We start from the raw sequence: 14,261 nt of genomic DNA, 5'->3' as shown, positions 1-14,261 counted from the left end.
TGCAACTCCAATTGTGCTTTGGCCTTCCTGACTTCATCCTTGCATGCCCAAGCAATCCTCTTATACTCCTCCCTAGATATCTGTCCAAGTTTCCACTTCTTATAAGCTTCCTATAAGATTCATGATGAACATAAACTCACTGACTACCAACCTCTGTTAATGCCATCCACAGAACTACTGTGAAACTCTGTTGAATCCTGCATGGAGTATAGAGTGCTTATATGTGCTCTCTTGGCTTAACATACCAGAGCAGTGGAAAAGTACTTGGAACCTATCATGACTATGAAACCAGCTCAGCATTTGCCCCAATAAAGGAATTCAACTGTTGCAGAAAGCCTGCACAAGGCCTACACACCTTTTAATGGACGACGAGACAGATTCAGATGATTTACAGGACTTGTACTGGCTCTATACAAAGTGTTTAATTTCTTCTACATGAATAAAAATGTTATGCAGCAACATTACATATTTACAATTATTCCATGGCATAAGGAATGTATAGCAATAAATATTATGCTCCATTTTTACAGTGCAAAGCAACTTTCACATTATGTGTTTGGGGAGGGGTGGATATTGCTGTAATACTGCCAGAGAATGATGGCAGCAATAGCCATGCATTTTGGATGCTTTACAGCTTTATGACTTATATCAGGAAGAAGGTTCATTGAAAGTTATTTCAGCTTTTTGTCTTTCCAAGTTTATTTTTTTAGACTGTTTTTTAGAATATACTGTTTTCAGCCTATCTGAGAGCAAAACAGGAGGGATATACCATAAGCATGTGGGGGAAAGCCCCTCATCTCTTATATACACACAAGGAAACCTCCTTAAATATACTGTCTATCATTAAACTGCTGCCAAAAGCAACATATGCTCAGTAATGGAAACCAACTCTGAAGTGGATTGAATGCAGCCAACACTGAGTGCGATTATAAAACACATGACCCATTCTCTATGATTCCCATTTCTTCACTGGCTCTAGCAAACATCATCAAACAGGGCCCCAAACAGTTCATCCAGAATCCCTCTGTCACCCACTCTCTCAGCCTGTTGCATATGATTAGTGTGGTCCCACCTTTCATGAGGTTGAAACTAGACCAGGTTGCCCTGCTCCTCATCTGCATATACATTTTTGGAGGATCCCAGGACTCATAACAAGAACACCTGGTTTCAGCATCTGGAGTACACACACATACTAAACAGTGCTGGGCTGTGGGGTCACCATGGCTTGAAATGCTGTTGACTCTGATGGCGGCCAGTACAATGAACTGTTTGGTAAAATATGAGCCTCAGTTTTGAACTAAGATCATGCCATTTGTACTAACTATCACTTCTTGGCCTCTTGAAGGCTCAGATCAAGTGTAGCCTGTGCTTACCTGGCAAGGGAAACACTGTGACAACAGAAGCAGTATTCCTAGCCACACCAGGGAAGACCACTCTCCTGGCATGGGGATAGTACCTGCCAAGGTAATGTATAGTAAGCCTCCCACTTAGCTGCTGGAGTGGAAAGGTCGTGGCTTTAATCCCACTTTATGGAAATGGGAGACTCCTCCCTGGCTTGCCCTTGGGGCCTTATGGTTGAAGGCAAGCAAAACTCAGGGACATCCAAACCACAAGCCTCCAGGCTTGGGCCTGCAAGTAGGATGCCCGCCAAAGATTTTGGAAGCATCTGAAGCCCCGGATGGTGGAGGATGTTTGCCGGTAGTAGGGCCACTTATGGCTCTGGGCTGACTCTTGGATTTGGAATTTATTTTGGCTAATTTGGCTTTGAATACGAAAAATGTAATAATTAAAAAAAAAAACCCCAAAAACGCGACCCCTATTGCTTTTCAGTCTCTTGTGGGCTAAGATCAAGTGTAGGGAGTATCTGAAGTCCCAAACTAAAGTGTTTGGGATGGAGAATGCTTGCCTATAGCATCTGAGGGCATCTGAACTCCAAGACCTTCAGGGTCTGCACATAGGACACCTGGCAATGGATTTGGAAGTATCTGAAGGTCCAGGGTGATAGGTCTGGGGTGGAGGATGGTCGCTGGTTGTAGTGTCATACATGGTGTTAAGAATGATTGAGTTCTGCCTGATTAATCGATAGGGTTTTGGAAACAAATGAGTTCTCAATCAATGTGATTCAGAATTGATTTGGCTAATTTGACCTGGAACATGAAATATTTTATAAAACTATAAGCAGATACAAATGTGTTCCTTAAAGGTGTGTTTCCAGAGTACCTTTGCTAAAACTTGCAGTAGTGTCAAAAAAGGTAAAATGTATCAGTTCTAGATGACCTAAGTCTATGAGTACTATATGCATGAACACTTATTTCAAGGTCAGTGTTTTCAAATTTGCTCCTCACTTATGTGCTCAGGGAGAGTGGGGTCCAACAAGAAGGTGGTGGGGGGAGGAGGGGAAGCTGCAGAGGGAAGAAGTTGGGTGACAGAAGACAAAGGAACTACTTAATACCCCAAATTAATTTTCGTGCTGTAACAGTGGGAGGGGGACAAATTCAAGGCATAACTCCAATGATTAGGGTTTATATCTGGAAAATTGTAACAAATTTATAATTTTTCCCATATATAGAATCTAATTATGGGGGGGGGGGGGAGTCTTATATTCAGAGTTGTCCCCTATTCAAGTAAATATGGTATTGTAGTTTAGCAAAAATAACAGCTATTGAAGTAATTCATTTGGGAAGAAGATAATCAAGGAGATAATGTTTGATAAGATAGCTCACTGTGGACATATCTGAAGTTAATATTAAAAAGCAACAGTGGAAATTCCTCTCTCATATCACATATGTCATGGAAATAGTATCTTCTCAGATCCACAACTTAAGTCTCTTGCAGTAAAAATAAGTAATTGTTATGGATGCCCATAGCATTTATTTATTGTTTACTATTTAAATGAGGGAGTGCCAGTGTGCAGGGAGCCTATGCAGGAGCAAGGGCAATGATTCTCAAATGTTAGGTACTTTTTCTTCCTTTCCAATTTAATGCTTTCTTGTCCATTTTTATCCCGCCTGCTATAATCTAGTGATTTGTCCCTGAAGCCCTACTTTATGTTAAATCCCTTAAAAGTTATTTTAGAACGTGCCAACAGGTGCCAAGACCATAACTGACTTTTTTGTTCTTTACTATATCCCTTTCAATGTGTCACTCCCTTATCCCAAGGGCATACAGTATTCCAAATACATAGTATATAAAAGGCTATCCTATCACTGGTATAAAATGTGCTTGACATATAACTTTACTACAAGCTGATATTTAATGTGCAATCTACTATTATGCTTAGCACCATCTTGGTTTTTTGCATTCTAAGTATTAACTGTTTATAGGTCTACGTTTTGCAGTATACACGTTGAATATACTTAATTATTTTTCTTTCTATGCACTGGAGTTTTTATTAGTCGCACGTTTCCCTACTTTCTCTGAAACAATCATTAATGTGAAAATAGAATTTAGACAAATCCTTTAATGACTACAAAAGATATTTGGCCTAATTAAATGACGGGCTATTTTTCCTATCCCAACAGCTATTTGTTTCTTGATATACTAATATTCCTAGCCAGTAAATTTAGTTTTTTAAACAGAATCCTACCAACAAAACACTGTCTCCACTACTAGGCTGTCTAAACAGCTTCCAGGCTGACAGTACCAAAAAGTAGGGAGAGAGCTGGTCAGAAAAGTGGGATTATTTCTTCAGCGGAAAGTTTTGACATTTCAGCGGGGGGCAGGGGAAAAGAAAAAAAAGAAAAAAATCAAATGTTTGGCTAAAAGGTGAACATGTCTATTAAAAAAAAAATTCTGTCTCCTCATTCAAGTGTTTAATGCCCCATTCTCTTCATAAGCCTGGTTCCCTGGTTACTATTTCCATGCAGCACCAGTCCCTCTTCTTGCTCAGGCAGTCTAGTGCATAGAATACCCCACCATACATGGTAGGTTATATATTCTAGTTGGGGACCCCAGCTCATAAGGAAGAATCTGAGCAAGTAAAAGCCCAACTACAAATCACATGAGACCCTGTGACCGCAATCCCAAATCAGAAACTTTTCAGTTTGTGGATACTTTTTCTTGAAAGAAACATCACTTTTTTTAAGGAACCTGATACTTCACAAAAACATTGTTTGGCCAATGTTCCAATTTCCCATCTAAAATCAGTTTCCAGAGAAACATTTTGACCAGTCCTATCATTAAAATGAAGCTTACTACCACAATACCAGACTACGGTGCATTAAAAAAAATATATATATGTGGGGAGCCCTGGAGCCCTAAAACAATGAAAGCATCATGTAAAGTGCTCTCTCTTTCCCATGACAAAATCAGCGACAGACCAAAATGGAGAAGGGAAGAAAAGCCAACCGTAGTGAACGAACAATTAAAATTGTTCACAAAGACAAATTCTATATTCTTTATGACACTTCTCTTGCTCTGTATGGATAGGCTGGGGGAAAAAAGACAAATTTTCTATTTAAGAAAAAAAAAAAAACACAGAAAGAAAGAAATCCTGCAAAAAAAAGGAAAACCTGTTCCCTAAAGAGGTGTTGCCAAATTCTAGGTCACAACCCATTACTGGGCTACAGCTGCCCAATAGCTGGGACAACTCTGTTACATAACATTTTTTAGACCCTGCTTGATCTTAAACCAACAGCCAGACTTCTGCAAGATGATGTCATTATCCCCACATACCAGATGTGAATGCAGGCGAGTATCAAGCAGAGATGGGCCTATGACACAAAACTACAGACCCAGATTTCCAAGGGTGTCATTCTGCCCATGATAAAGTTGCGTTGGTAAATAATGGGTTGGGTTGATATTTATATCCTAGAAACATTTGGGTGGGAGGTTTCAGATATAGAGATTAAAATCAAAATGCAAAGTGAATGGAGGTTGAGCCCAAATGAGCACAGTGCTGTATGAGACACTGAGATGGTATAAGGTAGATCAGGCACCTTAGAAACTAACTGGTTCAGACGGCCTTCGCAGAATCAGACTGACAAACTGATAAACTCTTCATTTATCCTTTATGTACGGGAAAGGAGAGGAGAGGTGAGGTTGCAGGGGTGCAGCTTATCAAAACTCAGATGGGGAAACAAACACCTGTTAATACAGTAGCAACTGAAAGATGTAAATTTGTTTCTGGGTGGTGTACAGACATGTGAAGATCTTGTGACCTCTTAAAGTAAGGTACACAGTGAAAAATTATAAAATCTTTCAAGTGACCTTGCAAATATTAGTCATTTTAGATGCGACAGAAGAGAACAAAAAGGCTTGGAGAAGTACAAAAGGGTCCATTTTTCTTTGATACGTGAACTCTTGAATATATCCTGAAAACATACAAGTTTCAATTTCCAGGTATTTAAAAGACAGAATTAGTCACTGGGGAGGAATTCCTTCTGGAGTCTACCTCTCTTCACAGGCACCCATTCTGCTATCCCTCTGAATGAAAATCGACTCCCCGGCAGCCCCCAATCAAAGGGACAAAGTGCTGTAGGCTGCTATCTGATTGTGATAAGAGAGAGCTAAAAGAAAACAATAGATTCCTTAGTTCAAGAGAGAAGGAGAGATACAGAGGTGGCTGAAGGATTAGTGAACAATGTTGTGTTTTCCTTCCTCTGGTTTGCTCTTTATATCTGTGTAACTGGCTCTTCCAAGAGCATTAGGCACTGAATGCAATTTCAACTGGCAATGATGAACCTGTGAAAGTCCTGTCCTAACCATTAAGCCCTTGAATACTGGGCACCCTTAATATTAAATTCCATAGTAGAAACACGTAACATATATTTTTCATCCTGGCATTCAATGCAATTTACAGAACTCAATACAAGGTGCTGCTAAATCTGGCTGGAAATTACCCCATCTACAAAGATCCACAACTTTCAAAAAGATATCAGATTCACCCGAAGAACCTTGTCTGCCTGTGTCCTTAGATGAACACAGCTGCAACCTACACAGCTTTCAAAATGTTTTCTTTCCCTGTTGAACTACTCAGAAACAAAACCCACCAGAGTTTTGAGGACTTCATATTGTAACATTTACTCTCACTCTGTGACACTTAAGCAAGAGGTAGTCCATTTATTTACTCAGAAAACCAAGAGAAGCTGAGATAAAAGTAGTTATCAAAAGTAAAAATGGCATTTATTGAAGGATGGGAATGGTAAATCAGTGCCTCCAAATGATTTCATAATTCAAAATACATTTGCAATGAGAAACGCACGCAAAAAAACCTGTTTTCCTATCTTAAGATAGGATAGCATGATTTAGTATTGCAGGAATATATTGCACCTTGTCTTCCTAGCTTTAGAAAGTATATTTGCAAGTTCCTTAATTTTCTTCTGATCTCTGTACACACAACTTGCATACAAATTTACCCAATTTAAGGTATGTTTATAGCTTAGTACAACATAAAAATACCAGAGCTGGTTCTGAATGAGCTAACTTGGATACCAGACACAGTAGAGAGCTTCAGGCTAATTTACCCTGCTAACAAAAGTAATTCATATAGAGCCAGCTCCCATATCTTCACTCTGCACCACAGAATGCAAACACACACATTTTGATTTCAGGATCTGTGTGTCCCTGACATGAGCTGTAAAGTGTTTAAACAATGTCCCCATTAGTACTGAAAACAGCTAGTACTGTATTCCAGAACAGGATTAGTTGTTTTTTAATTGGCTTCATTTTTTTCTAACAACTCCAGCAAGGTGTAAACCACTGAATTGTAGCCAATTCATTAACACTCTCCTGTGTTATGAAAGGCAGAGGATGTTGCCAGGTGTACATAAGCAACAACAATTTATGGAGTAAGCAAAGAGATGGAAAAATCTACTTAGATAATTAATGTCCGTTTGGGGAAAATTTCTGGGCTTTACTCTGTCCAAACACAAATGTCGGAAAAATTGACACTTTCTACAGTAAATCTGGTTAGAAAAGGAAAAGGAGAGCCTGAAGCTTGCCCTCCTTAGCCCTGGAAAACACATTTTAATAGGGAGGATTTGAGTCAACAGCATGAGAGCCAAAGCGTGTGCTTGCTTTGGTGAGGCCCTTAAAACACTACACCTTAATTACCAAGGCAGGTAAAGCAAAAGGAATAAAAGGAGGTAACTATCAAAAGTGAGTGGGGGAGCAGTTAAGTAGCATCATTAGAACAGGGAAAAGGCCATCCCCACTCTTGTGTTTCAGTTTTGGCTCCTAAGCTAACTCACCCAGGCAGCTCAAACAAGTCACTTCATCCTCTCTCAATTATTTCATACATGCAACATGATTAGGGTTCCTCAAATTAAAATTCAACAGTGTAAAGTACAGATTAAGGATGGTCAAAACCAACATAATCCATTTTACTTTACTGTAAAATATGAAGCAATGTAACTGCGTGCTAAAGCAAAGCTATGAAACCATAGTAATATTTTCTAATCAAGGCAATCCTCTGATGCTCGTCCAGAGATACTGGCATGAATTAGACGCAGCTTGTGTTAAAGATAAGCAAACTCCTTGACGTTCACCATATATATGCCCATAATGACTGCTTCTGTGTTCCCATCTACTTTTGTGTGCAGATCACAACTTTGCAAGGGGTTGTGGCTTCTAATATTGGTAAAAGATTAATTTGAAATACAACCTCCATTTGCACTCCCTCCACTCCTTCAAGTCCCAGTGTTGCAGATTTAGTCTGAAGTCTGAAATAACTTATTAGTATGATGTTGCCCCTGTACAGTTTAGAAAACTCTTCTATAGCAAGTTCCAGTCAAGGAAGCCAGAGTAGATTGCTCCTGCAGAGACCAAACTGGCTTGGAGCTAGCGTAGAGCCCTGGGGCAATATGGGAATGACAACACTTAAGTAGTTGTTTGCTCTTAAGCACCTTCACTTAGGAACAAATGTATCAACAAATCCATGTCTAACCAGAGCTCAGATAAGATAACTAAATTCTAACTTAGGGCCTGACCTAAGTAGACACCAAGAAGTTAAAGGTTATTGCAGTAACCCAGTGCATCAACAGGCCTCCATAAACCTCCCATTTAATCAGTAACTCCTAGTTTGAGTTGAAACTTTTAATCTGAAGCTATTTAAAATTCAAACAAACCCTGACAAATAATTGCTGCTACTTTCTTCCAAACTCTGCTTCCCATTTCAGTTTCACAGGCCATAAACTCTATAGAAAATAACAACTTTTGACTTCTGAACCTCCTTTATTAAAATCCTTGTAATAAAGTACACAATTGTTGCATGTAATAATAGAGGCGAATATCCTAGGTTGTTACAATAGAAAGCTTTAACTGCTAAAATATCATATGTTCAAAAAATAAAAAATAACATCACAAACCCCACCCCGCCAGTTTTATAAAGTTAGTCTTCGTTCAGCTTTCCAACTAGGTCTTCATATATATCCTCACCTAATCTATATTCAATGAGTTTGTATTTGGGATGGAATTAGAACACAGCTTGGAAGTCCAATAATAGCCAAAAGAAGAAGAAAATTATTTAATGAAAAAACACAAGATGAAAGAACCATCTTTAATTACTTTATCTGTTTCTATATCCATTCTGAAGTTCATTGCTATATCTATACGTTCATCAATGCACTTTTGCTAATGCACATTAAATTTAGTATCTCCACTTTGAAGTACTAAAAAAAAAAGTGCATTCGCCTATTGTAATGCACTTTAGCAAAAGCGCATGGGTTTTTTTTGTGATGCTTTAATGCGCATTAAAAATAGGCTAATGCACATTAAAGCACAAGTGTAGACATGCCCGTTGACAGCCTTTCTATAGCATTCAGTAGACTCTAGATCAGGCCCCTGGCAGGAATGAGAATTAACAATATAACAAAGTGGAATCTGACCTTATATCCGCCAATGCGATGTTCTTGCTTAAATTCTTTTCCATTTTTCAACCACCGCATGCTTGGTGTTGGGTTTCCCATCGCTGGACAACGAAACTTAACAGTGTTAGCTGCTGGGACTGCATGTAACCTTTTCTCCATTTTGTCAGTATGTGTCCAGTAGGGTGCTCCTATTTACAGAAATAAATAGAGAAAAATAAACAAACATATAAAAGCAAGCTCTATAAGCGGTGAGTTTTCTTACCAAGCCCACCCATTGCCCTGAGGCTTTATATGAATTGTCGGGTGGCTTAGAGTTAGCACGTGACTGGGAGTCGCACATTGTAACCTCAGCACGGCAAAAGACTCACTGGATTTACACAAGTCACTTAGCACAAAACTGTCCAGAGTGACTGAGGAAATGTAGGACTTGATTTTCACAGGACCCCAATGTTCACAGTTGCGTTTGACTTCACATGGAGTTACTGCTCCATACACTTGCAAATCAGATACCACATTTTGGTACCCAAAATGAAAAGGCTTTTTTTTTTTTTTTTAATACTATTGAGCCTATATAAAACGGTTTCCCTATCTGTTAAAAATGAAGATGAATGTATCTGTTTACTGGACAGCAGAGTCTAAGGAACTGTTAACATAATTCCTGTTATGAAGGCACTGTGCAAACAGTAATATTCATCAGTTTATACAAGAACTACTAATAAAGTATTTACAGTGGAAACATGTTTATGAAGTCTTAACCAAAGAGCAGGACGACAAACTGTAAGGCAGGCATCGAGTTAATTGGCTTATTAAACCCATTTTCTAATATTCAAGTTCCAGACCTTAAACTATATATTTTTAAGAGGACATGCTATCAACCCAGAAAGCTGTTGCATGATGTGACAAACACAATAAAATACAATAAAAACAAATTTAACTGAAAGAATTCAATGTTCAGGGACACTAAAACCTAAGGCTTAGGCTGGTAAATTATAAGGATGGTAGTCGATCAGCAAATATTGTATGGCATCTGGAGTTCAGAAATGCCCCCAAATTCAGGGTTTTTCAGGCTGGGACATTTCCTAAAAATATTGCCCAAATTCTGTAGTGTCCAATAGAGAGAGACAAGTCTGCCATACACGTGTACAGCAATTGCATTAAGTAGCAACTGTAACTTGAGTGCATACATGCTGTTCTTTTCAAATCTACAGAAAGCCTTCTTCTGTGGATTCAGATGTAAGACTCTGTCTTAAGGTACAGCTGTAGAGTACCAACATTTTCCCTGTGTATTTTTCTTTTAATTTTTAGTTAAAACCCATCACTTAGAGGTAGCTGTTTTTACATGTTTTCTTTCAAAATATAATTGGACATATATTTACCACTGAAAAAAGTATGTCCATCCATGCAACACAATTTTATTCCCCATCAATTCATTATGAAACCATACAAAGGTTAAATGCTAAATTATGAAATACCCAGGTAAAGAGTAAAAATTGTGAGTCCTTTCACAACAGACCTCAATGATGCTGGAATAAATAGTATGCACAAGATGGTGTAAACCAAACTAGACATACAGGCCAGAAGCTTCTGTTGGAGGCATTTTGCTTTGAGAAATATTTATATAGCAGATTATTTAAAAATATTTACACAAATCTGTACAATATCTCCTAGCCTGTATTGAATCATTTTCTTTGTTCTGTCAGGAGACTTTTTTGTCTTTCTTCCATCAAAACAACAAAAGAAATAGTAACACGTGGAAGACTAAGAATAATAAACATGGTCAAACAATATCAAGGTCCAAATCAAAGTTATAAATATTAGTTAAATGCAGGGGCAGAGGAAAACCGTATTTTAATTTACATCACTGAGCCAAAGGCAGTGCAAGAGTTTGCAAAGGGAAGTAAGTTTGGACCCTGTTCATTTTTGCATTATGACTGGCCACACTCTATGAAAAGTACCTCTCATATCTGGAATCATCAAAACAGACCTCAGTGGGTGAATGGTACACACAGCCAAATCCAAATCTATATACCCTATCCAACAACATCCCCTCTCATCTTGGTGAAGAAAGCTAGCAGAGTGGTAATCTCCAATATCAACTCAGAGAGGAGTTGGACAACATCCAGAAAAAGTATGCGTTATTGTGGAAAAGTAAAATAAAAATATGGAAAGTGGCTTTTTAGCTGTATGTGGACGGAGCAATTGGCCAATTTAGCACCATATGTATGGAAGGTCACTTAAAAATAATCCTGTAAATACAACCTCTATAGATTTTTTCACTATTGAAGCACATCAAAGCCCCAAATATTCAGTGGACAGAGAAGCCCAACACAGCTGTACAAATTAGACATACATTTGTGAGCCTACATTTACAGCTATGGTTACTGTTGCTGCATGCTCATGCAGATGATTAGACTTACATACATCCCTTTTTATCTGCAGTCCAGAGAGATAAACATATGTGTGCATCCATGTGCGCGCATACACATAAAAGAGCTGCTGTTCTCTTTCTCTCTCTAATATGTCACTTCCCAGAATTATAATCATGGTAAAACAGGAACTGGATTTTTCAGTTGGTTTTTACCCTCTGGATGCCAGGTCTGGAACATATTTAAAGAATACTCTATACCCGTGATCCATGGAGGTCTATTAGCATCAATTAGATGAGCCATGAATACAAATTTCCCCACAAAGCTCTATCAGGGCAGTCCATTTATAAATGACACTTAACATATCCTAGTATTTTGGCCTGGTCCTTTCCAACAGACAGTGCTACTTGAGCTGAACTGTGGAGTAGTTTCATAACTTGGTTTTAATTGAACCTCCTCACCTGTTTAAAAAAAGTAGAATCGAGATCTGTTTACCAGTAGGAAACATTAATTTCTTTTACAATGGCTTCTTCCTGAACTAAATCAGATTAGGGTGGAATTTTTAGGACTAGAGGGAATCCAGAAAATAACTCTACTTCTCTCAGCCCTGTTTCATTTCCTTCATTAGCAGCCTAGCACTCCACTATAAATAAACTCTTCCGTTGTTCAAATATTTATAGCAGTTCTTACAATCAGTGTAAACTCAGAAATCCTGAAACCCACCCCCGCCTCATATAAAAAATACAGCTGAACAGAAATACAAGAATAAATCCTTTAACCACCACCCCCCCCCCCCCCAATCCCTGCTCCCCCTGCAAAAGAAAACATTCCAGCAGGCCATAAAATGATGCTAAAAAACGATAAGTGATTTTTTTTGTTTTAGCCCAAAGAAGCAATTAGTGTTGAAATTAATGAACTAGAAAAGCAAAGCAAATGCACACATGTAGCCAAAACATAAAATCGGGTAACTTATAAATATTTAAAATTAAACTGCAACAAGAAATTGTTAAATGATCCAAAGTAAATAGGGATGCAGTGGAAAGCTTCATTCTTTTCTAAAAACCAGGATTACGCTAACTGAACAAAGTCTCCTTCAACAAAACGAAATAGGAGGGAAAGGAATTAACTGCATCTAGCAAAAAAGGCACTAACTACAAACAACACAGAGTTACATGAAATCCAGAATACCTAAAAAGAATATTATACATATTCAATAAGGCAGTGCAACATAACCAAACAAATACGGTCATTGGGCCTAATCTAGGAGCCCAGCAAACTGAAAATGCACAAGTGATCTAACTACTCAGCCACTTACGCATATCCCTAAGCAATTAATAGGGATAGTCTCCCTATTAATTGCACAGCACCAACTCAGCAGCAGTCACATAACCGAAGGAGGGAAAGCAGGGTAGCAGCCCCAGGCGACACCTTCGTGGGGAAGATGCAAAAGCAGCCATTGCTGCTGATTGCATGATCATGCCACACAGCTGCCCTGGGCACAGAGCTCCATCACTATACCTCTGCCAACATCTTCACAGCCCGTGCGTGCACTGGTCATGTCCATGGCATGCACAGACTCAGGCATACAATGCGAGTGTAGGGGCAAGTGGCTGGTGATGGCTACAGGACCCCCATATCTGTATTCCTCGTGGTCCCCTTCAAATTGCTATGAAGGAAGTGTAAATCTTTTCCTCGTATAGGATTGGACCCAAACCATCTGCAGAATGCTTCCCCCAGGTACGTCGGAACCAATACTGACAGGATCCAAACTTCAGTTGGGAAAAAAAAGTCCCTAAAACAAAGCCTGATTGTCAGTATTTTTAAAAGAGTAGTAGGTGAAGCATCTCATATTAAAATGATGAGCCTTGATTCTTCACCAGGCTGGGGGAGGCAGCAATATTTCCAGACTTGTGGCATCCATCTTCGTTTTGTGATTTCTTGAAATTAAAGAAAAAACGTGGTGGTTTGTCCGTTTTAACTCCTCAAGCTGTAAAAGCATCATGTGTGGGGGGGTTTTTTGGCTTAGGGTTGGTTTGCTTGTTTGTTTTTAACCAGCTCTGCTGAACCAAAGAATCCATGGGCTCCTCTTCCAAGCAATACCAGTCGCATACCATCTTTACTAACAAGACATTTGAAAATGCATAGCCCTATGGTTCATCTATTTAAAGCTCAGAGTGCTGTCACAGCATAAGCACTAGGTGCCCTAGTGAGAATTACTGATTGCTTTTAAAACTCTCATTAGTGAAGAAAATATCCCACTGACCTCTCTGCATTTGACTGCCAACACATTACACTTAATCAGGCAAATCGTATACATGCAAAATTGAAATAAAACAACCCAGAGGACCATTTTGCTAGAGCATTTTCACATTCCAGCTTTAAAGAAAAAAGGATCCAACAAATAGGAGTATAAGAGACAGTGAAGTTTGGCTGCAGACCACCTCTAGCCGGTGACAGGCAGTGTCTTCAGTGACCACATCAAAATAGCCCAAGGTCTCCAGTACAATTGCATCTGATATTTAATTGAAGACCACTTCTACAAGATGTCCAACTTTTGATGCTCCCTCGAGCAGGTTTCCACTCCATACTCTTTGATTAGTTTGAACCTTTTCATGACTGTTATCGCTCCATAGACAGAGCTTTTCCTTCTGGATATCCTCTGGTGTTTAATAAGGACACTGAAAGGTTTAAATATAGTCTGCTTTAAAGCAAAGCTTCATATGGCCAATATAAAACAACTTAGCTAGATTGAAATGGTTTAAAAGGCGGAGAGGGAGGAAGCAGATGCTCATGGCACTGGTCTTAGATTCAGTTCCTCTCATTGATATATAATTCAGTCCAATTTAGTAACAGCCTAATGATAACCCAGTAGCCAATGGCAATCAGTGACCCCAGTCCAGTTCTAAACAGACAGGTGTACATGTCATATGGATGATTATCCCAGGTAGTATTCATGTACTAATCAAGTGTCAAGCTGGGAGCCAGGACATAATTCTGCAAGGTGATGAGAACGCTTCAACTCCCATTGTGTCAACGGTGTATTCATCATAATGCGATCAAGCAGAAAATGACAGTGATTACATTCTCA

At 38.9% G+C, this 14,261-nt stretch overlaps 1 protein-coding gene across 8 annotated transcripts in view; it reads right to left on the bottom strand.

Annotated features, from left to right (window-relative positions):
* Window positions 1–14,261, bottom strand: part of FGFR2 (fibroblast growth factor receptor 2) — a 129,480-nt gene that overhangs the window by 61,193 nt on the left and 54,026 nt on the right. For all 8 annotated transcript variants that reach the window (XM_059730070.1, XM_006266125.4, XM_006266127.4 and 5 more), the window contains one exon: window positions 8,826–8,995. In XM_059730070.1, the coding sequence (XP_059586053.1) occupies window positions 8,826–8,995 (170 nt within the window). The remainder of the gene's footprint in view (window positions 1–8,825; window positions 8,996–14,261) is intronic.

This window comes from Alligator mississippiensis, chromosome 6 (genome assembly GCF_030867095.1).
Source record: "Alligator mississippiensis isolate rAllMis1 chromosome 6, rAllMis1, whole genome shotgun sequence".
NCBI classification, from domain to species: domain Eukaryota; kingdom Metazoa; phylum Chordata; order Crocodylia; family Alligatoridae; genus Alligator; species Alligator mississippiensis.
This window is presented reverse-complemented; position numbering and strand designations above follow the sequence as displayed.